General features: G+C 37.5%; 1 protein-coding gene across 4 annotated transcripts in view; it reads right to left on the reverse strand.

Annotated features, from left to right (window-relative positions):
- The window catches only part of Efcab5 (EF-hand calcium binding domain 5), a 170,982-nt gene that overhangs the window by 70,904 nt on the left and 72,447 nt on the right, over positions 1-27,631 (reverse strand). For all 4 annotated transcript variants that reach the window (XR_010048216.1, XM_063251107.1, XM_063251105.1 and 1 more), the window contains 5 exons: positions 25,858-25,928; positions 18,766-18,921; positions 10,156-10,255; positions 7,878-8,891; positions 6,661-6,753 (listed from right to left, as the gene is read on the reverse strand). Coding sequence is in view for 3 of the 4 variants with exons in the window: in XM_063251107.1 (XP_063107177.1) it covers positions 6,661-6,753; positions 7,878-8,891; positions 10,156-10,255; positions 18,766-18,921; positions 25,858-25,928 (1,434 nt within the window). In the remaining variant the exon portion in view is untranslated. The remainder of the gene's footprint in view (positions 1-6,660; positions 6,754-7,877; positions 8,892-10,155; positions 10,256-18,765; positions 18,922-25,857; positions 25,929-27,631) is intronic.

A 27,631-nucleotide genomic window follows, 5' to 3' on the forward strand; every position in this document is an offset into this window, starting at 1 on the left:
TACAATTGAACAAAACTGTAAAGAATAAAACCGACAAAACCAAAACATTGGAGACATTGTAGGTCTTCAAAAATAGATAAAAGTCAATGAGAATGGGCGTCATAATGAATCTCATTATCTTCTCAGCTGATGCCTAAATTTTCGAACCTGATACTATCCAGCAAAACAGAATGGGGGAACATCAGTTAAAAACCAGATGGTGAGAGTAATACAGGGCTTTAAATCGAGGTAATGGAAAGTCAAAGTGGGTTACTATAATATATCCTGCTATTTTTTTCCTTTAATTAAAAGGATAAAAATAAAAAAGTAAATAATGGAGTGGAGATTGAGATAAAAGAGGGCATAACAACGAAACAGCACAGATCAAAACATAACCATTTAAGCAGAATAGTGTTTCACCACCAGATAATCCTGACCTAAAAGTAGTTACCATATTATCTCTTTCCTTGAAATCCTTGAGTACAACTTCGTATACTGTAGCATTAAGTATATCAAAACAATGTAAAACCATTCAAGAGAATGACAGCATTACAGAGTATTTAGAATCGACTAACAGAAAATGAACAATGGTTTCTGTATAATCTCCTTGTCTTTAAAAGGTTTTTGCTTATACTATCATACATAATAAAATCCAGTAAGATACAACCTATTTGGACCATTGGAGACAGAAGGACAAAAGCTAGATGAGACTTCAAAACAAGATGATACTAAATTAGTATTACCTATTAAGATGTCATTTTCTCCAAAATAGCTGTTCCTATCATCCAATCTTCTCTGCCTCATTTCTGTTGAGCTCTTATTCTGTCAGTAGCTGTCAGTTTGTCTTCTTCACTTTGTTCTCTGCTCCATTCGTTGTGTCCTCCATTATTTCTGGATTCTTTGTATTTTTCTTTTTTTAGAATATCCTGCAATACTCTCTGTAGAGTTGAATTGGTGGTTGCAAATTCCCCCAGTTCCTCTTTATCCTGGAAGCACCTTGTTTTTCCATCAATTTCCAGGGACAGTTGTGCAGGATATCTCAATCTTGGCTGGAGATTATTATCTTTCAAAGCTTGAATTATTTCCCCCCAAGCTCTTCGTGATTTGATGGTTTGTGCAGAGAAATCTGCTGTAATTCTGATGGGTGCTCCCTTGTAAGTGGTCTGCTTCTTGTCTCTGACAGCTTTTAATATTCTGTTCTTGTATTGAATTTCTGGAATTTTTATTATTATATGCCTGGGTGTTGCTCTGTTTGGGTTGTAGGTAGCTGGGGTCCTGTATGCCTCATACATCTGAGTATCTTTACCTTTTGCTAAATTAGGAAAATTCTCCTGGATTATTTCTGTGAGTAGCTTTTGTAGTTCATTTGTTTGTGTCCCTACTTCTTCTTTTATGTTCTTAATCCTTAAGTTATGGCTCCTCTTATCATCTTCTTGTCTTTGTATTATTGCTGTTTGTTTCTTTGTTATTTTTAAGAAGTTTTTCATTTCATTCTCCCATATTACAATTCTGCCCTCCAGTTCAGATAGTCTGTCCTTAGTTTCTTTCAAGCTGTTATGCCAGTCTTCGATAGACTTCTTAGTTTCTTGGTAGTCCCTTTGAACCTGCTTCACGTATTCTATGCTTTCCCTGTTTTCTCCATCAAACACTTCTCCCCTCTTTTTCTGTTCTTCCATTCCACCATCTGTTTTTTCTTGGGTGGTGCTTAGTATTTCTCTAACTATTTTGCATACTTCTAGCTTCAGGTCGTTGATAACTTCATTCCTGAATTGGTCTATGAGGCTCTCTATATGGCGCCTTATGTGTAATGGTGCGGTGTCTGTTATTGCCTGTTTCTCAGAATTGGGGGCCGAGGAGCCTTTCTTGTTGCTGCCTCTTCCCATATTCTCTGTTCCTTATGTATGCAAGCTTATATGAGAGGCCTAGCTTCTCTCTCTGTCAGCCACAGCCTGATCGAATTGCGCCGGTTAGGTGTTTCCACTCACTGCTGCACACCAGGCAGCCTACGCGGGGGCCCGCCCCTCCCGGCCTCCGTCAGGCTCTGGGATCTGGGTTGGGCCAGCCTACGGGGTCCGCCGGCAGTGTCACGCAGGCCAGGCACTTTTCACCAATCCCGCCCGACAGGGGAATGTGTGGCTGGAGTCGCCAGCGCGCCCTGCTCCCGCAGGACTGCCCGGGCCCAGAAAGTCCGCTGGAGTCAAACTGTGGTGGAGTGTCAGTTTCTCTCACTCACCTCGCCACAAGTCAGAACATGCCTCCCTGCCCGTCCTGTTTTCGACTCCGTTCACAGACTCCCTTTCTCAGAGTTTCCGCGCGTCTCTCTCCTTGCCGAGCCGATGTAGAGGCAGCCAGCCACCGCGCGGCGGGAAACCCAAATGGCGTGGGGTCCAGCCTCAGCAGCGAGGCTTTTCTGTTCCTGTTTTAGCACCAGGACTGCATTCCGAGTTGGTTTCTCTCAGCCGAGTTCGTTCCTGAGTCAGCAGAGCATAACTCCACCTGCTTATGTCTCTTTAGTCCGCACCATACCTGGCTTCTGAGCCTAGTTTTCAGAGAGCCTCCGGTAGTTGCTGTTATCTGTCCGCCATGTTCTCCCGGAAGCCTAAGAGTCTTTCAATGGAGCTTAGGGGATCTTCTATGTAGAGTATCATGTCATCTGCAAACAATGACAACTTAACTTCTTCTTTTCCTATCTTTACCCCTTTTATTTCTCTTTCTTGCCTAATTGCTCTGGCTAGTACTTCCAGTACTATATTAAATAGGAGTGGTGATAAAGGACATCCTTGTCTTGTGCCTGATTTTAAAGTAAAGGCTTTCAATTTTTGGCCATTTAGTATGATGCTGGCTGTTGGTTTGTCATAAATGGCCTTTATTATATTGAGGTAAAGACCATCTATTCCAATTTTCTGTAGAGTTTTTATCATGAATAAATGTTAGACCTTATCGAAGGCTTTTTCTGCATCTATAGAAATGATCATGTGATTCTTATTTTTGGCTTTATTGATATGGTGGATTACATTTATTGATTTGCGTATGTTGAACCATCCTTGCATTCCTGGGATGAATCCCACTTGGTCATGGTGTATAATCTTCTTGATGATTTGCTGGATCCTATTTGCCAATATTTTATTGAGGATTTTTGCATCTGTGTTCATTAGGGAGATTGGTCTGTAGTTCTCTTTTATAGTTGGGTCTTTCTCAGGTTTTGGTACTAGAGTAATATTTGCTTCCAGGAATGACTTAGGAAGGATTGCTTCCCTTTCAATTTCATTGAATAGTTTGAGGAGTGTCGGCATTAGGTCTTCTTTGTATTTCTTGTAGAATTCTGCAGTGAATCCATCTGGGCCTAGGCTCTTCTTGGTGGGTAAGGACTTAATTACATTTTCAATTTCATTAGCAGAGATTGGGTTACTCAACAGTTTTACATCCTCTTGATCTAGCTTTGGCACTTCATATGCTTCTAAGAATCTGTCTATTTCTTCTGTGTTATCAAACTTTTGAGAGTAGAGGTTTTCGAAGTAGGTGTTGATGATCTTCTGTATTTCTATTGGGTCTGTAGTGATTTCTCCTTTTTCATTTCTTATTGCATGAATTTGAGCTTTTTCTTCCCTTTTTTTAATAAGGTTGGCTAGGGGCTTATCGATTTTATTTATTCTTTCAAAGAACCAACTCTTTGATGCGTTGATTCTTTGGATTGTTTTCTTAGTCTCTATTGCATTGATTTCTGCTCTGATTTTTATAATTTCCTCTCTTCTTTTGGCTTTGGGCTTGACTTGCTCTTCTTTTTCTAGCTGTTTGAGGTGTAGCATCAAGTTATTTATTTGTATTCATTCTGTTTTCCTGATGTGGGAACTCAGTGCAATAAATTTTCCTCTCAGGACGGCTTTCATTGCATCCCACAGATTCCGGTAAGTTGTATCTGCATTTTCATTTTCTTTTAGGTATTGTTTGATTTCTTCTTTAATTTCCTCTGTGACCCACTGATTACTCATGAGTGTGTTATTCAGTTTCCATGTGTTTGTGGGATTTTTGCGGTATCTTTTATCATTAATTTCTAATTTCAGAGCGCTATAATCCGATAACATGCAAGGGATGATTTCAGCTCTTTTGCACTTGTTTAAATATGTTCTGTGAGCTAATATATGGTCTATTTTAGAAAATGATCCATGTACTGCTGAGAAGAATGTGTATTCTGATGTTGTTTGGTGGATCATTCTGTATATGTCTATCAAACCCATTTGTTCACAGGTATGATTCAGTTCTGTTATTTCTTTGCTCATTTTCTGTCTGGTTGATCTGTCCCTTGGTGTCAATGGCGTATTAAGGTCTCCTGTTACAATTGTGTTACTGATAATTTGAGTTTTCATTTCAGTTAATAATTGTTTTATGTAACTGGGTGCTCTGGAGTTTGGTGCGTATATATTTAAGATAGTTATCTCTTCCTCTTGGAGTTTTCCCCTTACGAGTATGTAGTGACCTTCTTTATCCTTTATGGTCATTGTTGGTTTAAAGTTCACATTGTCTGCAAACAGAATGGCTACTCCTGCCTTTTTTTGGATTCCTGCTGCATGAAGAATTGTTTTCCATCCTTTGACTTTCAGTCTGTGAGTATCCTTCTGGGTTAGATGGGTTTCCTGTAAACAGCATATAGTTGGATTTTGTTTCTTGATCCATTCTGCTAGTCTGTTTCTTTTGGTTGGTGCATTGAGACCATTTACATTAATGGTTATTACTGTTAAATGTTGGTTAATTGTAGGAATCTTATCTCTCTGCTGTTGCATCTTTATCTTTCTGTTCTGTTTAATTATTTGTTTTGCTTAGTGGTTTTTTCCTTTGTGTATCTAAACTGTCTTTCAATATTTTTTGCAGGGTTGGTTTGGTGTTAATGAAGTTCTTCAGCTGTTCTTTGTCATGGAAGTATCGTATTTCACCATCTATTTTAAATGATAGTTTTGCAGGATATATCAGTCTAGGTTTGAAATCATTTTGCTTTAGGATCTGGAATACTTCACTCCATGCTCTTCTTGACTTTATTGTTTGTGATGAGAAGTCTGCTGTGATTCTGATAGGTTTTCCTTTATAAGTGATCTGTCTTTTCTCTCTGACAGCTTTTAATAATCTATTCTTGTGTTGGATTTCTGGGATGGTGATTATTATATGTCTGGGTGTAGTTTTATTTTGGTTATGACTATTTGGTGTTCTATATGCTTCACTGATCCTGATGTCAGTTTCTGATCTCATGCTTGGGAAATTTTCAGCTATTACTTCTCTAAATATCCTCTTGATATCCTTTATGTTGTCTCCTTCTTTTTCATTAATCCCTATCATTCTTATGTTATTCTGCTTTGCATCGTCTTGCAGTTGTTGAATTGTTGTTTCCTGATTCCTTGTTATTTTTAAAAGATCTTTCCTTTCCTGTTCACTAGCTGTGATCCTATCTTCAAGGTCTGAAATTCTATCTTCACTTTCATTAAGGCGGTTTTTACAACTTTCAGTGGAGTTTTTTATTTCCTGTATATATCTGTGTATCTGCATTATGTATTCTGTTTGTTTCTTATATTGCTCGTCTAGGGATTCTATCTTTTTGTTTAGTTCCTCCAATTTTTTATCTGTGTTTTCTTTAGATATATTTAGAATCGCTTTCATTTCTTTTGTCATTTCTTCTTTTATCTGGGAGATTATTTCGAGTTTGAATTTCTTTAAAGCTTCCTGGAGTTGCTTGTCAATTTCAGTAGCTATTATGTCCGATATATGAGGTGGATGGGATATATTTTCTTCTATATACATCGCTCCTAGGGTTTCTTGAGATGGGCTGGAGGTTTGAGGTTGTAATTTGGTCTTTCGTTTTGTCATTTTCCTATATTTCTGTGTTTCAAGTGTTATTTGAAAGCTTCCTCAGTATCTTTTGAAAATCCCCTTCTATGTTTGGAGCTACTGAGACTCTGGCACCACGCTACCCCAAGCCATTGGGCCTACAGAACCAGTGGCCCTCCTCTGCCTGCTCAGAACTCCGCAGTTCCAGACAAGCTGGGCCTCATGGACACTGTGCGCCCACCTGCCCCTTGGAAGATCCACAGCTCTTCAGTTGCAGCCGGGTTAGGGTACTCACCACAGGCCGCAGTGCCTCAGGAGCCTGTGATCCCTCCCTGCTTGCAGAGATATCCACAGTCCTCCAGACAAAGGAAGGGGCTTCTGCAGGCACTCCAGATCCGCCCAGCTCCTCCTCTGCACACCGATGGCTAGGCGAGGCTGGGCTCGGGGGATAGTGTAGGCCCGCTCACCCGTCGGGAGCTCAGCAGACCTCCCAAGTGTAGCTGGGATGGGAAGGCGGCTGTAGTGGCCTCTAACCCACTGCTCCACTTCACTGCACCCAGAAGCCTGGGGGGTCCAGAACAGTCTGAGATTTGGGCAGACTGTGCTGGGCACTCACCACAGGCCGAGGTGCCTCAGGAACCTGCGATCCCTCCCTGCTTGCAGAAATATTCAGTCCTCCAGACAAAGGGAAGGGGCTTCTGCAGGGACTCCGGATCCGCCCAGCTCCTCCTCTGCAGGAGATGGCTAGGTGCGGCTGGGCTCGGGGGATAGTGTCAGCAAAATCCACTCTTTACCACAATATACCATGGAACATTAAAACCACCTAATATACTTCTATTTATGCTTCCTAGTTTTACTGTTAATATGTACCTGTGAACCTGGAGTTACCATAGATTAAGTTTGCTTGTTCCTCATCTTCGAATTTGACATACTTCATCCTCCAGGTAGAAGACAAAACTTCACCTATGAAAAGCACATTTTATGTTATAACAAATTTCACCTTAGCTTCACAATATTTGTGTTCTAGAGTATGACATAAAAGGAAGATTAAATGAGGAGTTACCCGACCATGAATTTCCTTCTATTTGGGGGGACTTGGGTTCACAGGCTTTTGCTCTCTGGACACCTTTTTCTGTCATTTCTAAGAGGCACAAAATAAAATACTTATGAACTGAATATTAAATATTCTGTTAAGTATCCTATTAATTAATGAAAGAAATACCTTAACTATAGAACACCCAAAACCGGAAGTACTTTCCCATATATATTGCATCATTATTGACCACAATACAATTACTTAATAATTTTAATTGTTGAGAGCAGCTCTGTGACAAAAGCTTGGTTTTTTGTGTCCCAATTTGGTGATGCAAAAGAAAGGATACATTTCCCAGCCTCCTTCACAGTGAGACATCACTGTATTTAAACCTAAATTCTGACCAATGAGACATAAACAAACATTTGAAACACAGTGCTTTCTGTCTGAAATATGACTTTCAGAAACCCTTATAGAACATGTATCCTTTAACTAAATGAAAAAAAACCCCCACAGTCCATTTCATAGCTGAAATAAAAGAAAATTTAAAAAGTAGTTGCTAATATCACATACCACATTTAAAGCAAAAGGCCTTCTTCTACCTTTTCAAAAACCAGTTAAAATACATGTACATGGAACATTGCTATATTTTACCCCTTATTAATAGGGTGCTACTATACATGAAATTCTAGATAGACTGATGATAGAGACATTTTAGGTGCATTTAATTGAAGTTTCAAGTCTAGACTGATGTTGAGTACCAAAATACATCTGAGGTTTGCATTACCTGATATGCCAAAAAAGGTTGCAAGTTTAATGTGTATTTTCTGAAAAGACTTTTAAAATTACTCCACAAAACAGGGAGAAGAAAGCTAAATCACTTTTCTGAAAGATGATCTTTTCTGCTTGATGTGGGAACTACCTTTTGTAGTTCAGAACAGGTGAATAGTTAGTCCTCTTATGGTTGCTCCCATAAACTCTCTATTTGTGAAGGGATTTTAAAGTACTTAGAGAGTAGTCTGCCAAGATTTTGTCTTTTTTCTAAAGACTCTACCTGTTGCTGATTGTGAAGCTGCGACTCCGTCCTGTTGTTCTGAAGTTGTCTTTCTGTGTGGTCTTTGTTCTGACTCGGTGTGTGGTTCTTCCACTGACTCTGTGAGTAACTCTTGCTCTGCAGTGGACCCTCTTTGCACTTTTTGTTCTGCAGCTGATGCTCTGCGTGACCCATGCTCTGCAGTTGAGTCTCTGTATGGTCCTTGTTCCATTACTGACTCTCTGCGTGACCCTTGCTCTGCAGCTGAACCTCTCTGTGGTCTTTGTTCTGCAGTTGATTCTCTGCGTGACCCTTGCTCTGCAGTTGACCCTCTCTGTGATCTTTGTTCTGCAGCTGATTCTCTGCGTGACCCTTGCTCTGCAGCTGACCCTCTCTGTGATCTTTGTTCTGCAGCTGATTCTCTGCGTGACCCTTGCTCTGCAGCTGACCCTCTCTGTGGTCTTTGTTCTGCAGCTGATTCTCTGCGTGACCCTTGCTCTGCAGCTGACCCTCTCTGTGGTCTTTGTTCTGCAGCTGATTCTCTGCGTGACCCTTGCTCTGCAGTTGACCCTCTCTGTGGTCTTTGTTCTGCAGTTGATTCTCTGCGTGACCCTTGCTCTGCAGTTGACCCTCTCTGTGGTCTATGTTCCTCTGTTAATTCTCTATTTGACTCTGGTTCTAGAGTTGATTCTGTGTCAGGTCCCTGTTCTATTACTGCATCTCTGTACAATTTTTGCTCAGCATTAAACTCTCTGCCTTGTTCTTCATTTGAAATTATTGGTGACTCCAGATCTGCACTTTTTCCCTCTTGTTGTTCGGGTGGAGGTGGTGGTGCTGTTGATGTCCTCTGCTCATCATATTCTGGTTGATCTTTTGGGTCCTCTAATGATTGATTTAGGGTTTTGTTATATTTTTCAGAAAGTAATGCATTCATGTTTAAGAACACTTCATCAAAGTCTTCATAAATGTGTTTCTGATTATCCGTGTCTCCCCAGAACTCAAGCAAATTTATCTCTTCAAACTCAATGAATGGCCCTAATGCAGAAAACAAACAATTAATTTACTTAAGTAATTGGTCTTATGTAGAATAATCAGTTATTTAATTAGTGTAAAGAAGCATTGAACATAGTGATTTTTAATATAGTCCTATTACTTTGAAGAAATATCAGTAACCTTTTGCCGCAACCACATTAAAAGCAAAAGAATACTCAATGAACATTATGAAATTATTCACTGCTGTGAATTAGATGTCCCTTCCTAAAAGGTATTGCTTTGGAAATGAACATAACTTTTCTTTTGCTATTTGGAGTGTTGCTTATATTGACAAGGCAAATAAAATTTGTCTACTAATTTTGTGGTCCTCTCACAATAAGCATAGCATAGATATGGGAAAAGGGACATGATTTTCCTTTTCAAATACCTTTTCAGTATCTGCAATATAAAATAAGAGCAGGTCTCTAACCATGAAAATCTTCACTGGGGTTATGCTTTCCCATATTCACTCTCTCTCCCTTCTTTTTCCCTCTCTGCTTCTTTATTCTACAACTCATATGGACACCTGATTCAGAAATCTAGAGACAGAGGTTAAGGTACAGCTTAGGATGCGTGGGGCCCTGGATTCAATCTCCATTTAAAAATAAAAAAGAACCTCAGGAAAAACATTCACCAGAATCCCATGGAGGTATACCTCAGTGGTAGAGTTCTTGCTTAGTGAATAATACATCCTAGGTTCCAACTCTTGTAGTGCAAAAAAACAGCGAAACCATGGAATCTAAGACTACATAGAGTAGGAGTCACACTACAGGCTGTCCATCATCTTCAAAACATGTAGTAGTTAAACCATAAACTTTAGGAATAATCCATGTATACTATCTACATATTTTAAAACATCCAAGTAATAAGTCTTTGTGTAAAAATAAGATATTGTTTAGAAAACTCATTGATTAAAAGGCTTTCTCTTTTTAAAAAAATAAAACTTGACTGCAGCCCTTCCAGGGGGAGAACCACCAGTGTCTCCTGAGATCTGTGCCATGTTGGAACTTAGGACCTTGGGAAACCAAGCAAGCAGCTCCCCTCCCTGGTAAGCAGCTGCGGTGTGGCAGACTAAGGCCCTTCCAGGGGGAGAACCGGCAGTGTCTCCTGAAATCCACACCATGTTGGAACTTAGGATGCTGGGAAACCAAGCAAGCAGCTCATCTCAAGAAGTTATGTGAAAGGATTCAACAAGAGGTAGAATGATCATATTACAGTACTGTGACACCCCAATTTGAAGATGCTACTCCATCTGAATAGTACTTACACTGTCTTGGGTTTCGGAGTAAACTCCTAAGTGTTTGTGAACTTTGGTCATAGAACTCTTCCAGCAAGGCCAATGTTCTCTGCCGATCCAAAATCCCTACCTAAGCAAGAAGATTATATTAGTAATTATAGGAGATTCAAGATTTTAATGTAGACAGAACATGGCCTTCTGAAGCTTTTATCACCACCATCACCACTACTGTCATTGCCACCATAATCATCACACAAATAAAAGCTGCAAGCCAGGGATGGTGGTACATGTCTGCAATCTCTGCACTCTGGAGGCTGAGGCAGGAGGAATGAGTTTAGCCTGGTCAACTTCATGACTTGGCAAGACCCTGTTTCAAAAAAAAAAAAAATAGAAAAAGGGAATAAGGATGTAGTTCAGTGCAAAGGCCATGTGCTCAATCCTCAGCACAGCATGAATGTATTTTTTTCTCTTAATACCTATATGGCATTATATCATATGAAAATGCCATTAATTTCTTAGCATTCCTCTGTTCATGGGCATTTAGTTTATTTCCAGTGTTTTGATACTAAAATAACATTGTGATGGATATCTTTATTTGTATTTCATTGTGTACATTTACAAACATTTCTCTAAGGTAAATAAGTGTGCTGCAGGATTTTCATGTAAAGAGACAGGACGCCAAGGCCTTTTTCCTGGGAAGCACCTTTATCCATGCAGACACTGACTCAGCAGGTTCTTATCCAAAGGCTGAGTGCTGAACATGGCATAACTGCACTTTTACCACAATTCTTGTGTTTTTGTCTCCCTTATATAGGCCTACACTAACATTTTACAGTTTGGTTGGGTGTACATTAACATTGTACAGTCTGGTTGGGTGTGATTTATGTTACAGAGCTATGTCAGAACTACATATGAGTACACAGAGGCTGGTATTGCAACATTGTAAAAAGTTCCTACCTCAACACATTGGAAGAAGCTTTACAACAAGTGAAATTACAAATCATATAATATATACATTTTCAAGTATAGTAGTGATTGCCAAATTGCTCCATAAGTTACCCACATCAATTTACATTTTTGCTAACACTAAAAAGTATCATTTCTCCATATCCACTGGTATTGATATTCTCCATTGATATTATTAAAGTTTATACTTTTTCCAATCTGATAATCAAAAAATGGTATTGTATTTTAATCTTATTTCTTCCAATAGTGAGGCTAAATATATTTTTAATATGTTTGTTATATATTTGGTGTTCCTCGTTCTTTCTGTCTTCTTTATCAGTTTCCCAAACTTGGTTAATCTTCCTTTATCCTTTAACCTTGCTTCAAATCTCTAATCTTCTTTTTTATTTCTCTATTTTTTTCCTCTTAACCCTCCCAAACTTTCTTCCTTGAAGGTAAAACCACTCTATTGAGAAGAAATTTATCATATATAATTTTCTGATTTATTTTACATTTTGTTATATAACTATAAATTTTATACCTATTATTAAAGGTGGCCAGACAACAGTTTTACCATGGTCATTTTCTAGACTATGTTTGATGCTGTTCTTGTTACTGATTGTATTACTTTAGCCAAAGTAACATAGTTGTTGTGATTACTTATTCTCCTTTGTATGCCAATATTAAGATGGTCTGGGGGTCATAAACAATACCACAGTCCAATACCAAAGAGCTGGGTGCTAGACCAAACAGGCAGCAACCTTTCAGTCCTAATAAGTTAAAGAGACAGAATCCTGGAACAGACTTAAAAATCAAAAGCCAGCTACAGGGGCTGGAGCTTTAGCTCAGTGGCATAAGCGCCTGCCTTGCAAGCAGGCAGTCGTGAGTTCAATTGCTGGTACTGATAAAAATGAAAAAGACAAAAAAAAAAAAAAAAGCCAGCTACACCTAGGAAACATCTCTGAAAAGTAGTCATTTCCTAAGGATGTCTCTATACTAGTAATAAAGATATCCACCATAAGCAATTTACAAGCATCAATGAAGAAAACAAACTGAAACACACACACACACACACACACACACACACACACACACACGCACACACACACACACAATGAAAAGATATGGAAACAAGATGCAACCAGATCTTCAGCTCATGCAGGGCAAATGCAGTGGCCACTGAGGTGGAAGAAATCAAAAGCCACACAGCAGTGAAAGTAACAAAGCAGATAGATAAGTCTTTAGAAGAAAACAAATCAAATATAATTACACAAAAAACTAGAGAGATGATGACCATAATGAAAGACATGGTTAGTAAATCTATAATAGGTATAGATTTTTTAAAAATACAGGAGCTTAGGAGAGCAATGAAAACCATAAATGTCCAACACAGGGAGGAGCTGATGCCATAAAACATATTCAAACAGATATCCAGAACATTAAAAATTCTATTGAAAGTACATGCAGCAGAATCAATCAATGTGAAGATGGAAATAAAACACTTCTGTGATAAAGAACATCTGAAGAAACTCATGACCACTGAACCAGCACCTCAAAAAAGTTCTGAAGGATATTCTGAAAAGGACAATAAGGATAATAATTCCATGAATCCCAATAAAATGAATTCATTAGGCAAAGCAAGCAATTAAGCAGCAGAGAAAGAAAGGGAACTAGCAACTAGAAAATAATACAACAAGGAAAGTCAATACATATCAGTTTATAACATCAATGTGAATGGTCTCAATTCACCAAACAAAAGAAACAGATTGTCAGAATGGGTTCAGAAACAAGATCCAAACAATACTGTATACAAAAATACATTTAACCCCCAAAGAAATTCATAGACTAAAAGTCAAAGAACGAACAAAAATATTGCATGTAACAGGAACCCAGAAAAAAGCAGAGGTATCTACTCTATCTGCAGACAAAGTAGATTTTAAGCCAAGACTGATGAAGAAAGATAAAGAGGGTACCTACATACTTGTTAAGAGAACAATCCAAGAGAAAGAGATGACAATCATATATGCACCAAAAATAAACATACCAACTATATAAATGAACTTTAGTGGATATGGAAAATCAGATAAGCACTAATATAATTGTAACGGGTGACTTTAACACTGCACTGTAGACAGATCAACTAGACAAAAAGTTCCTTTTTTTTTGGTATCGGGGACCAGACTCACAAACTGGCACTTGTCATGCAGGTACTTGTGCCACTGAGCTATCTCTCCAGCCCCTACAAAGAAATATCAGAACTGAACCAAACCTTTGAACAAATGGATTTAGTAGATATCTACACAGTGTTCCACCCCACAAACAATGAATACACGTTCCTCTCAGAAGCAGATGGAACTTTCTCCAAGATAGCCCACATAGTAGCTCATAGAACACACTTAAGTAAATGCAAAGGAATTGATATTATCATATCATAGTGCAAAGAAATTGGAAATCAATGGCAAAAGAAATCATAGAAGCTACATAAACACATGGAAAATAAATAATGCTCTCTGAACAACCAATGTGTCACAGATGAAATTAGAGAATTGAGATTTTCTACACTTAAATGATGATGCCAGTATGACATACCAGAACTTATAGAATGCAGTGAAAGCAGTCCTATGAGGGAAATTTGTAGTGGTGAATTCCCATATCGGAAAAACAGAGCAAGTTCAAGTAAATAACCTAATATTGAATCTCAAGGTCCTAGAAAAGAAGACCAAGTTAAATCCAGAGCATGTAGAAGAGAGAAAGAAAATTATGAAGATCAGACCAGAAATCAATGCAATTGAGACTAACGAAAGAATAAATCACAGAGTTGATTTTGAAAGATTAAATAAAATAGATAGATACTTAGGTAACTTTATCAGAGAAAAGGAAATACTTAAATTCCTGTAGTTAGGAATGAAAAGGGCAAAATCAAAAGAGATCCTACAGAAATCCAGAAGATTAATACTTTCTTCAAGAACCTGTACTCCAAAAAGATAGAAAATGCAGAAGAAATAGCTAGATTCCTAAATGCATATGAATTATAAAAGTTGAATCAAGAAGATATAAACATTCTAAATAACCCAGCATCAGTCAGCAAAAATGAAGAATTAAAACAAAAACCACTAACAGAAGAAAACCCACATCCTGACAGATTCACTTCTGAATTCTACAAGAAATTTATAGCAAATATAATTCCACTATTCCTTAAGCTTTTTAATGAAATGAAACTCCTAAACTCATTCCTGGAAGCAAGCATTACCCTGATACCAAAACCAGAGAAGGATCCAATCAAAAAAGAGAACCATGGGTTAATCTCCTTAATGAACATAGATGCAAAAATCCTTAATAAGACACTGACAAACAGAATGCAGCAAATCATCAAGAAGATTATACAGCATGACCAAGTAGGATTCATCCCAAGAATTCAGGGATGGTTCAACGTATGCAAATAATTAAATGTGATACACCAAATTAACAGAACCAAGAACAAGAAAACCATGATCATCTCAATAGATGCTAAAAAAGCATCTGACAAAGTGCAACACTCATTCATGATATATGCCCTACAGAAAACTGGAATAGAAGACCTTTATCTCAACCTGATAGAAGCCATCTATATTAAATATTCAAAAACCAAAAACTTTCACTCTAAAATCAGAAAAAAGGCAAGGATGTCCACTACTTCCACTCCTGTTCAATATATTTTTGGAAACATTAGCCAGAGTAATTAGGCAAGAAAAAGAAATAAAAGGAATATGGATAGAAAGGAAAAAGTTAAACTGTCATTATTTGCTGATGGTTGGTATGATATTCTACACCAAAGGCTGAAAAAACTCCACCAAAACTTCCTGGAATTTATAACCAAATTTGACAGCATAGTAAGATACAAAGCCAATACTCAAAATTCAGTAGCATTCTAGTAACAAACAAAAATAACAAACTTACTGAAAGAGAAATTAGTGAAAGAATACCTTTCACGATAGCATCAAGAAAAATGAAATACTTAGGAATCACACTAGTGAAGGAAGTAAAAGACCTTTACAATGAAAATTGCAGTACTCTGAAAAGTAGATCAAAGAGGATATTGGAAAATGTAATGATTTCCCCTTTCTCAGATAGGCAGAGCCAATATAGTGAAAATGGCCATATTTCCAAACTGTTATACAGATTTAATGTAATCTCAATTGAAATACCAAAAGCATACCTCAAAGAACTAGAGAAAATAATCCTAAAACTCATTTGGAACCAGAAGAGACCTAGCATAGCAAACGTATTTCTGGACAGTAAAGTCAAGGCAGAGGCATCGCAATTCCCTATTTGAAACAGTGATAAAAATAGCACTGTAGTGACAAAAAACAAGCAAACAAACAAACAAAACAAAACAACCAGACTCAACGATCAACAGAACAAAATAGAAGAAACAGAAATACTCCAAACACAGTCAACTGCCTTATCTTTGACAAAAGTGTCAACACCTTAACTGGGAGATAAATAGCTCTTTAATAAATGGTGCTATGGAAACTGACTTTCCACATGCCCAAAATTAAGTATAGATCTGTGTCTCCCATTATGCATTAAAGTAAAATAAATATGGACCAAAGACCTAAATATTAAACAGGAACAGGCAAAACTATTCAAGATATAAATGTAGGCAATGGTTTATGAACACCCTGATCACACAAGTAATATTACAAAGAATCAACAACTATGATCACATCATATTAAAAAGCCTTTTGCACAGCAAGAGAAACCACCGATAGCGTGAAAAAACAATCCACAGAATGGGAAAAAATTTGCCAGCTGCTCCTAGACAAGGAATGATAGCTAGAATATATAAATAACTAAAAAAACCATACATTTTATGTCAGTTACTTTTCTCATTGCTGAGACAAAATACCCAACACTCAAAGTTAAAGGAAGAAAGATCTAGCTAGCTCACAGTCTGTAGAGGTTTCAGTTCATAACTGGCTGGCTTCAAGGCAGGGTGGATAACACATAGGCACTGCAGAGAAGAAACAGTTCATGGCATGCAGAAGGTAGCAAAGATAGAAAGGGATGATCACAGCTCTTTCTGTCACTTATTTCATATCCAGGCTACTTAGGCAGGTAGCATTCACACCCTTAATCCTAGCATTGCTCCATGAATAAACACCAGCACACATACTCTAGATCCAGCCAACTCTGAAAACTCCTCACCTATGACTGCATGATGCATTGGGGGGACATCTAGACACAAGCCATAACACCCCCAAAACTTAATTACCCAATCAAAAATAGGCATTTCAAATGAGTAAGCATTTCTAAAATGAAGAAGTATAAACAGAAAAAAAAGTTCAACATCTCATTCCAGAAAGAGTACTATCTTCAAGGAATCAACCAACAATAAATGCTCACAAGGCTGTGAGGGAAAAGGGACCATTCTCCACTAATAGTGGGATTTAAGTTGGTACAATGACTGTGAAAATCAGTATGGAGATTCCTCAAAAACTAGAACTAGGCGGGGATATAGATCAGTAGCACAAGCATGTGCCTGGCAAGTACAAGGTCATGAGTTTGATCCCTGGCACTGAAAACAAAAACAAAAACAAAACACCTAAAACTAGAGGTTCCATTTGACCCACTATCCTCCTTCTTGATATCTAACTGAAAGTGTTTATAGCATCATAGTGCAGTGATATATGTACACACATATTTATAGCAGACTATTTGTAATAGCTAAATCTTGGAAACAGTCCAGATGCCTATCAACAGATTAGTGAATAAAGAAAATGTGTTTTTTATGTACAATGGAGTACTACACTGTTATAAAGAAAGATGAACTTGAGACTCTTTTAGGTAAATGGAAACACCTTGAAAAGATAATTTTAAGTGAAATAAATTGGACACACATATTTAAATATCACATTGTTTCTCTTGTGTGATTAATTCAAAGTATAAATAAAGGCCAAAATGGGGGATGGATATTGGAAAGTAGGAAAATAATGTTCAAATGTGCTGAGGAAAGGGGAGTGGTGAGGGGGAAGAAAGGGAAAAGAAAAAATACAATAGAAGAAAAAATGGAAAGAAAGCTTTTGTAAATGGATGGGAGAAGGAAGGGAAGGCAATTGGATAAAAACAAGACGAGATATATTATGAACAGGTACAAATTCCCTATGATAAATAAGAATATTATGTGTACCAAAGTGTGCCAAAACTCAATTTTAAAATAATCCTTCAGAAACTCAACTAACTTCTTTATTCTAGATTCTATCTATTGAAAACCAACACATAACTTCCTTTTGAATGATAGAAACAAAAACAAAAATCACAAAATTGCAAATGTCCATTTATTTCTCCAAATACTGTCCATTATGCTTGTTACGGCATGTTACAGAGAGCAGGTATCTTCTAGGCATTTCATCAGTAAAATCTTGATGCCTCTATCACCCAATGTTTATTAAAAATTTTGTTTAAACAAGAAATGTTCATGAGATTGTTGAAATACACATGCATATTTTAGATTTTATGCACTATATTCCTGATCAAGCCAAGTAAGCAGGAATCTAAGAATCCAGATTGCATATATCAGTTCTTTTAGGAATTACATTTCCTGAATTACAGTCAGGACTGGGATCATTTACCTATACTTAAGGGGTTATTAGAAACTTCCCTGAGAAAGTCACTGATTCATTTTTTGCAAGTCCATCATAAAAGACATTCAGTTATCACACAGGATCCCTTTAGTGACTATCTATCGATGGCTTGTTCTTTGAATCTCAAATTGATGTATTTTTTCATAGTACTAGGAAAATCCTGTCAATAGTTTGGTCATTTTTTTTTCACATTCATTGCCAGGAAGCTTAGATTCAAACCTGTATATATCCTAAAACAAGTATTTAGATCATTATGGTTAGATTATAATTGCATTTGGTATTCTCCCTTTTTGTCCCTGCATTTTTTCTATTCTTGTGATATTTCTTGCATCCTTTCTGGAACATAGAGTTATAAATAAATAAATACTCATAAACAAATACTTTAGTATAATTTGTATCTATTTTCAAATCCATTTTGTATCCTGACACACAAGTGTTTCCCTAAACCTCATCCTTTGAAATACTTTTTGATGTACTCTTTTTATATTTTCAATTTAAATTTTTAGTTTTTTTGAAACAAGATCTTGCTATGTAGTTCAGGCTGGTCTTGAACTCACTATATAGCCTAGTCTGCCCTTGAACTCGTAGTAATCGTCCTGCCTCAGCCTCCCAAGTGCTGGGACTACAGGCATGTGCTACCATGTCCAGCCTGAACTATTTTTGTTTTTAAGAACCAGAATAATAAAATTAATAGGCTTTCTATTCTTAACAACTCTTTTACATAGGAAACTACCAACAAAGAGAGAAAACAAAGACAATTTTAAGTTCCCACTGTCTTAGTAGTGGGAAGTTATGGTTTATAGATGGTGCCAGCCTGTAATAAGAGAGATCTAAAAACTGAGAATAACACATAGAAATGTTTATAGGAATCTGAGAAACTACCTAATATTAAATCAGACTTGAATCTAATAATTTAAAATATGGGTTATATTTTGTATGCCTCCCCAATCCATTTTCACTGCTTATCCATTCCTAATGTATTAGAAATTTAAAACATCGTCATCAGCAATAACCTAAAAACTGGTCTTTCATTAAAAATAGTGCAAGCAAAGCAATTTCGTAAGAGTCTTACCTTCCCATGGTCACAATACAGGAAAAGTTCTACAAACATCTGTCTCTGCATGTCAGTTTTTATGATCTCCCGGAATTCATCTGCAGAGTGGCAAAGGTGCTGAAGGAGTTCCTCAAAAATTTCACTTTTAAGATCTGCAGCCCATAAAGAGATGTACTGCAAGGGGAAAAAGGATAATGACTTAAAACCATGCTTTTTCCCCTCAGTACTGGGGGTTTAAACCCAGAGGTGCTCTACCACTGAGCTACAAGCCCAGTTACACCTCCTCTGCCCCCCGCCTCTCTCTCTCTCTCTCTCTCTCTCTCTCTCTCTCTCTCTCTCTCACTCTCTCTCTGTCTGTCTGTCTCTCTCCAGGTTCTCTTTAAGTTGCCCATGCAGATCTCAGACTTTCAATCCTGGTTCAGCCTCCTGAGTAACTAGAGTTTCATGCATCAACACCATGCTTGGTCTAAAACCATCTCTTTATTTGTGTTTTCCCAAGGATTTAGTCAATGCACATGAAATATTTTGTCTTTTTTTTTTGTTGTTGAGAAAGGGTTTCACTAGCAGTTCAAGCTGGCCTTGAACTCCCAGAAATTCCTCCTGCCTCAGCCTCCCAAGTGCTGGGATTACAGGCATGCACCACCACGTCAGGCCTGAACTAATTTGATTGAAAAATGTTTCCATATTATTTGATAATCACTTAAAGAATTTTCATGTGAATGTCATTCCAGAGACTATGCAGTAGACAAAGGTGACCAGTGCACCCCCAACAGCATACACCAGGGAGAGGAGATATTTTTGAGCAATTTTCCCTATGGGTTATATTAGAATTTTATAGGGCTGATTTTTCTCACAGTATGAAATAGCAGCTGTCCTAAAATGTTGACTGTAAATTAAAAGTTCTAATAAAAATAAATGAAGCTGTTTTATTGATTCATGGCATATAATCAGATGTGTATTCCAAGAGTGACTACATTTAGTTATTGGAATGCAAAAGATGGGGTTTCTCAGTAGTTTTATGATTTCTGATACTGTAATAAGGTATTTCTATTTTTTTTTAAGTACAGGTGACTATTGTGGTGTGACCATCATGGGACCAAAGACTGGGACAACAAAATAAACTCGCAGGTGTAATAAAATATTACGCTTTGTAGCGTGGCATGTTATTTCCCTACCTTTGTGCTCTTTTTAACAGATAATGAGACCCTCATAAAACCATAAAAAGAGAATGTTTGCATGAAGTGAGAAATTGTTACCATGGAAAGAAAACCTAAACCCTCTCACTTCACTTGAATCCCTCATTTTGGAGGTCACATAGCCAGGCAGTACATTATTAGTTTCCCACTAGCTTTGCTATAGCTAAGCCTCTGATGTGTGATGATAATATGCCTAGATTACTTCCTAGGGATTTAAAGTCCACATTTGCCGGAAACACTGACTTCATTTGAGCCTGCAGATGTCTGATGGGGGACTAAAGGGAGATAAAAGGCAACTCAGTCTTCATACTATCTCCTTGGGTCAGATTCTACTCTGCTGCACACAGACATTCTGATCGTTTAAAAACGTTCAGGCTAAGACTATAATGCAGAGTTAACTTGGCCTATTGCCTATTGGAGTTGTCTTCTTTTTCTTTCTCTATTCTCTCTTCTCTGTCTCCATGCTTGTGCTTCTTACCATTAAAATCCAAGAACCGAAAGTCATTTGGCTGCTATTGTAGGAACCAGACCCACAAGGCCAGAATGTTTCATGCAGGATGAAGGTGTCAGATATACAAACATTCAACAGACCCTGGGATAAGTTGACTGTGATCACATGGTGGTCTAAGTTCATCACAAGGAGAAAGATTCTTTTTAACTATGCTCCAAGCCATTGAGCACTCACTGCTGGACCTCAGCCTACCCAAACAAATCAATAAAACCTTGCTGCTTTTTTATTCTAGAAACGGAGTTTGATTGCTCTCTCAGCCAACTGCTTAATTCCTTCAGCTGAATCACTAATTCAGCTTAGCCCTCTTTTCCCCCTAGAAAGCTTGCCTTTGTAGTGCAACAGCAGTCAGAAACAGTGAAACGACACCCAGGATTTAGAGGCAGATCTATTTACATTGATGGACACCGATCAGGATCATTCCCAGAATATCTCTAATCTCTAGTGGTCCAGGGCTTATATATGATGCACAAGCAAGAGGTACAAAAGCAACTCAGAATAGCCTGGCAGTTCTTCTGATTAGCCAGTAGGGTGAGATCATCGGTTACAAGGGTAGATTAATGATCACCATTTCTTGAAGCTTGGTACAGTGGTACAATCAGGCATCTTGCATGTTGGGTTACACTCTTGTGGTTGCAGGAGTCAAGAATGTAATTACAAAGCCTTGGAGCAGTACCAGAGCTAGGTAGTTTCAAAAGAGCAACTTTAAAAAAATTTCTCTTGTACAGTTTTTCACTTTCTTAGGAGTGTGTCTGCTTGTAATATTTGGCCCAGTTTCAAGCTGGATGTGGTGGCAAATGCCAATAATTTCAGCACTCAGGAAGTTGAGGGAGGAGGATGGTGAGTTCAAGGTCAACTTGGATACTCAGTGGGTTCAAATCCAGTATGGACTACTTAGTAAGATCCTGTCTCAACAAACAAACAAACAAACAACATTTTGCCTGGTCTCTAAAGGTTCTCATGATCCAGTATCATATCTTTGGCCGATCCACCAGGATACTGTGCAAGCACAAGACGGGACCTGCTGGACTCATGATGCTAACCCAACATGAGTGACTGTGTGGCCAGCTGGATTTTCTTTTTTCTGGAATTGGAGTGGCATGTAAGTCTTCAATTTTCTTTGGTCTGTTTGATTTTCCTCTCTGCCCTACTCTTGTTTTTACTTCTTTTCTTGCCTTGCCCCACCGTGCCCTGCCTCGACTCCCTTTCCCACTCCTTCTCCTCTCTTCTCTTCTCTTTCTTTCTCTTACCTTCTTTTACCTTTTTTAATTTTCAATGACCAAAAGGGCACAAAATGGATCTGCCCAAAGTACTATAACTCTTTTTAGTATGACTGGGGAACTCCCTAAGCTGTGCAGATTCAAGTGACACTTAAGAGAGGGCTGATACTGCCTTGCAATCTGGTAAGAGTTCTCAGAGCCCAACCATGCAGGTGCCTACTAGTCTCTTTCTCTTGAAATTCTTTCTTTTTCCTCTTTTTTCTTTTCTTATTATCTTTTAGCTACGATTCAAGTCGGGTGTCTAGATGTCCTTTGTGGAATGAAGCCTCCACAGTTACACCTATTTTTTTTTCACATTTAGTTTTTAAAATTAATTTTGTTGGTACAGTTTTGTTGGGAGCCACTGAAGCTGAAAATTGACGACACATGAAAGGCTGGAGCATGACCATCCCAAAAATAAAGAGTGCCTAGGGCAAACTATGTGAAGAAGTTGCTTCAGTCTAGAGAACATTTAGCCCCAAAACAATCTGAACAGTTTCTTGCTAGGACAACAGGGTGTCATGTGACATTAAGTTGCTAAAAGGTATAAATAAAATGCCCCTGCAGTGAGAGGCCAGAGAGGCCAGTTCCTTCTTTCCCATCAGAAGAGTAAGGGCTCCACCTGACCCCAGATTTGTCTCTTCTTTATTTTCTCATCCTCTCGCGATCCTTCACCCCAAAAACCTCAAGAGCCACATGGGTCACAGCACTTTTTAGATACACAAAATGATCACATTCATCATTAAAAATTTGTACCTGTACATAATGTATCTTGATTCTTTTTTCCCCAAATTCCCTTCCCTTCATCTCCTCTTCCTTCCTTATTTACAAAAGCTTTGTTTACATTCTCTCTCTCTCTCTCTCTCTCTCTCTCTCTCTCTCTCTCCTCCCTTCATGTCACATGTATTTGAATCAGAGTGCACGACGTCCTCATCAAGACTTGATCACCTGGTTTGGAGTTTGCCAATGGAGACTTGAGTACCCTAATTGGTGGTCCCTGTAGAAAGGGTTTAAATCTCCTGTCATATAAAAAGGGGTTTCAGGTCCCATAACTGTCTTTAGGTAGAAAGTATTTGAGTCCTTAATTGACTGTAGCGAAGGTTTAAATTCTCTAGATTTCCTGAACATCCTGCCCCACACTGTGTTTTGATTTATGTAGATTGTTAATATGTATGCCTTGACTACTTTCTTCTTGCTACACCAGCTCCTAGTGTAGAGGTCTTACGTTCCCCTGTTGCAAAAAAATTCACACCTAAAGTGCAAGGGGCAAGGAGTGGAGTATCATAATATTCATCTAGGCACTTGATCTTGGGCTTTACACCTTTCCCCATGACAAATGATCGTATGCCAAATTTACAGGGGTCATATATGAGAAATATCAACAGCATTCTAGAAGATTGCCTTCTAGTGTGTTTGCTATCTACTTGGAGAAAATGCAATTTAAACAACCAAAAGTAAAAGGAATTTATCTTCTTTTACAATTCTGCTTGGCTTCAGTATGTGGTTGACAGCTAAGAAAAATGGACTCTCAATGGCTCCCTTAATTTCAACACCATTTTACAATTAGATCTCTATTGTGAGAGACATAAAAAATGTTATTTCTTAACCTTTATAATCCTTTATTAATTGGTTCAGCCCCACTGAGGTGAACCTAGGAGAAAACCCTCCCAGAAATGTAGGACTTGATGGAGACAGCTCCTAAAGTGCCGAATCAGTGTGCCTTCTGTTCAAAGGAAGGTCATTGGCATGCAGGTGACATCTAACAGGTGACACAAGCCAAGTAACTGTTGAATCCAATGGAAGATGATTCTTGCCATGGAATAATGGGGCTCAAATGCCCACAAGGCTTCGTTTTCAGCATGGCAGAAGCCGCAAAAAGTTCAAGCCTTTGAAATCCTTTAGCACTGTCATGGGATCACCCACAATTCTGGGATGTTTTGCACAGGATGCTAGTACCAAATATACAAAAACTCATGGTGATCCTCCTGCCTCAGCCTCCTGATCAAAGTTAAGCTAAAAATCTGGACTATATCCATGAGGAAGCCATGTGCATAAGAAAGTCTTCATTGGCCATTCATTGTAAAATGTGCCCTCAGACCTCACAGTGGAGAGGAGATAAACCGTATCAGAGTCAAGAATATTTAGAGAAGCCATGAAAATACAGGCAAGATTAAAAACACTTTACCCTTTGCCAGCTTGAAAGGACAGAAACCACATGAATGTAAGCAAGGTGGGAAAGCCTTCAGGCTACCCAGTTGTCTAAAAGAACATGAAAAATTTTATACTGGAGAGAAACCCTGTGTGTATAAGGAGTATGGTAAGGCCTTCATTCACGCCAATGCTCTTCATGTACAAGAAAGGACACAAACTAGTGGGAAACCCTTTGTGTGCAAGAAATGTGGGAAAACGTTTTCACATTGTACTTCAGTTGCACAGAAAAGTTCACACTGGAGAGAAACCTTATAAATGTAAAGAATGTGGGAAAGCTATGAGGTCTCCAGTGGTCTTCATATACATGAAAGAACTCATACTGGAGGGAAGGCTTATGTGTACAAGGAATGTGGAAAAATTTGCATGTTGTACTTTCCATCAACTGCACAACAGAATTCACACTGGCGAGAAACCTTATGTATGTAAAGAATGTGAGAAGGCCTTCAGGACCTCAAGTGCTCTTCACATACTGAGGAACCCAATGTGTGCACAGAATGTGAGAAAACATTCACAAGTTGTACTTCCCTTAAACTGTACAGAAGAATTCATACTGCAGAGAAACCTTATGAATGTCAGGAATGAAAAAAAAAAACCTTCAGAACCTCAGTTAGCTTTTCAAAAACATGAAAGGATTCATAACAGTGAGAAACCTTATTCGTGTAAAAATGTGGGAAAGCCTTTAGATGTCCCATGTACATGGAAGAACTGATACTGGAGAGAAGCCTTATGCATGTCACAACTGTGGGGAAATGTTTATTTATTACAGTTCCTTTATATTACTCAAACAAGTTCACACTAGAGACAATTCTTATAAATGCAAGCATGTGATAAAGCCTCAGATGTTCCATTCATCTTCACACACATGAAATGGCTTGCTGTAGAGAAACCCCATGATTATAATCAAAGAAACAAAGCCTTCCATCATTCTGATACCCTTCCAATACATGAGAACATCACATTGGAGAGGAGCCATGTAAAGCCAAGCAATGTAGGAAAACTATTCATATGTTCCAGTTCCCTTCAAGTACACATTGGAGAGAACCTTATCCATAAACAGTGTGCTAGGGTTCAATTTTTCTAGTACTCTTCAAATATATAAAAGGACTTATACTAGCTACAAACCATCTTATCACTGGAGGGAGATTAAGTGCTTCCCTTACTTGGTATATTCATTCTATTGGGATTCACGGAATCCTTGTCTTTGTTGTCTCGTTCTAGGATACCTTTCAGAAAATTTTGGAGTGCTGGTTTAGTGGTCATGAATTTCTTCAAGTTTTCTTAATCATGGAAGTACCTTATTTCTCTATCAATTTTGAAAGATAACTTTTCAGGATATATCAATCTGGGGTGGAGGTTGTTTTATTTTAGAGCTTGAAATACTTCACTCTAAGCTCTCTTTGACTTAGGGGTTTCTGTTAAGAAGTCTGTTGTGAACTGAGGAATTTTACAGCTGTGTTGAATTTCTGGACTCTTGTGTGTTATATTCCTTAGTGTTTTTTCAGATCATGGCTAACTAGAGTTCTATGTGACTCACTTATCTGCAATTCAAATTCTTTTTTCTATGCTACCATTACTTCTGTGAACAGGTTTTTTATGTTTTTTGTGCTACTTTCTACTTTTTCATTGATTCCAATCAAATTATATTTTTCTTCTTTGCATCATTCAACAGCTCTTAGATTGAATTTCATAGTCCCTTTTTTAAGTCTTTGATTTGACAATTTCCAACTTCATATCATCAGTGTCACTGATTGAAAGAAATTTTAAGATGCCTTTGATTGTTAGATGAAGCCAAAATTCAGAGGGATTAAAAAACTGGAAGTGTGATAAAATAAATTTTTATGCTTTCATTTCAGTATAAGTTAATGTGTAACATCCACCAAAAGACGGGTCGAAACAGGAGAAATAATTTAATTCAAATATTAGATTAATTTCTTACTTCTGTGAATTCTGCTTTGCTCAATCTTGGTTCCATTGAGTCAGTAATATCCAATTGCTTGCAATATAATTCTAATTTTGGAATACAAATTATTTGCTAGTTAGTTTGGCTTAATACATTCATATTTTATATTTACCTTTTAGTACTCAAAAGAAAAACATGCAATTATTTTTAACTAATGTTTATCTATAGTTACAATAAAGTTTATATATACGTGGTTAACATCCCAACTACTACAAAATTACTATTTTCTCTGGCTTTTATTTAATGAAGTAATTTAAATGCTAAAAATATGAACCTAAATTTTTTATTTAAATTTTAAATTATTCAGTTCTGGGGATAGACCTCAGCATCTTATACTTGCTAGATGAGTATTCCAGCACTAAGATGCATCCCCAGCTATAATTTTTAATAAGTAGGTTGGGATAAAGCAAAAACAAATATGCACAATAGTATAAAAACTACAAAAACATCTGTGTTGTTTTATGCTAGTCGAGCCCAAACCAATATATATTTTTGATCTTTAATGTTTCTTAAATTAACTAACAATATGTGACTACATTCTCTTACAAGAGATTCAAGTAACACAAAAGTATCAGCAGAAAAACATGAATATCCTTCTTTTTCTCTACTCTCCTAACTGAATCCTTCATTCCTTTACGCCCCAAAAGTAACCACTGTCAACAGTTTATTACTCTCTGGCAATCTTTGTATGCATTTCCAGATGTTTCTATGTACATACATCTTTTGTTTTTCTCTACGAACATATAAAACTTTGATGTGCAACTTGTCTTTATTTTTTACTATCCCACTTTTCTCTAATTTTTTCATTACGGTCTCCTGCAGGGAGTTATCGTAACTCACTTCTGTACCCTCATCCAAAATAAATGAATAAGTGAAGTCATTTTAAAGAATTCTGAAACAGGAGCAGAGGTTGAGCTGACTAGAGAACTACAGTTTGAGGATAAACTGAGAACAGGGAAAAGGAGAAAAGATTGTCACAAGCCCCAAATCTTATTTGGGGACCAGTGACCAAGAAGATGAGATGTATATTTTATTTTAAAAAGTGAGAACAGGCCTGGGAATAAAGCTCCATGACAGAGTGCTTGCCCAGCTTATATAAGGTCCTGGGTTCCATCATCAGTACAAATATATCAGGGCGGGAGGAACACACTTCAAACATTCTCACCATCTGTTGTTAACCACTATACTACAAGTGACTGAAAAATTAACTAAAAAAATCAGCTGAACATAAATTCTATAAATATCTTGACCTTAATTCACACTCTTTATGTGACAAATCCGTTTTTTGTTTTTTGTTTGTTTGCTTACACTCTGTTTTATTTATTTATTTTTTTTTTTGTACTGGGATTTGAATGTATGATTGCATGCTTACCAGGCAAGCGCTATGCTACTGAGTTATATGCCTACCCCTGCTTAATCGCTTTCTGAAAATAAATGCACCAAAATCTATGGTTCTCCATGGGGTGGTACTGATAACCTCTGCCCCTGGTGTGCATTGTGGAAATATGTGGAAGAATTTTATTCCAGTGCAATTTTTGTACAATCAAGGTTTTATCTTTCTGTCAGACATTCAAGTAGCTGAAAAATCTACTTGTAATAATTTTGAATTTGGAAATGAACTCTATTCTATGTTCTAAATAGAGTAAATTTTGCTTTTTTTCACTGTCATAAGAGAGTATTATTAATAAGAGATAAGTATTATTAATAAGAGATTAATAAGATAATAAGAGAGTATTAAAGAATATTTATA

Source organism: Cavia porcellus, unplaced genomic scaffold (assembly GCF_034190915.1).
Source record: "Cavia porcellus strain 051 isolate PalLab524CR breed Dunkin Hartley unplaced genomic scaffold, mCavPor4.1 scaffold_6, whole genome shotgun sequence".
Classification (NCBI taxonomy): domain Eukaryota; kingdom Metazoa; phylum Chordata; class Mammalia; order Rodentia; family Caviidae; genus Cavia; species Cavia porcellus.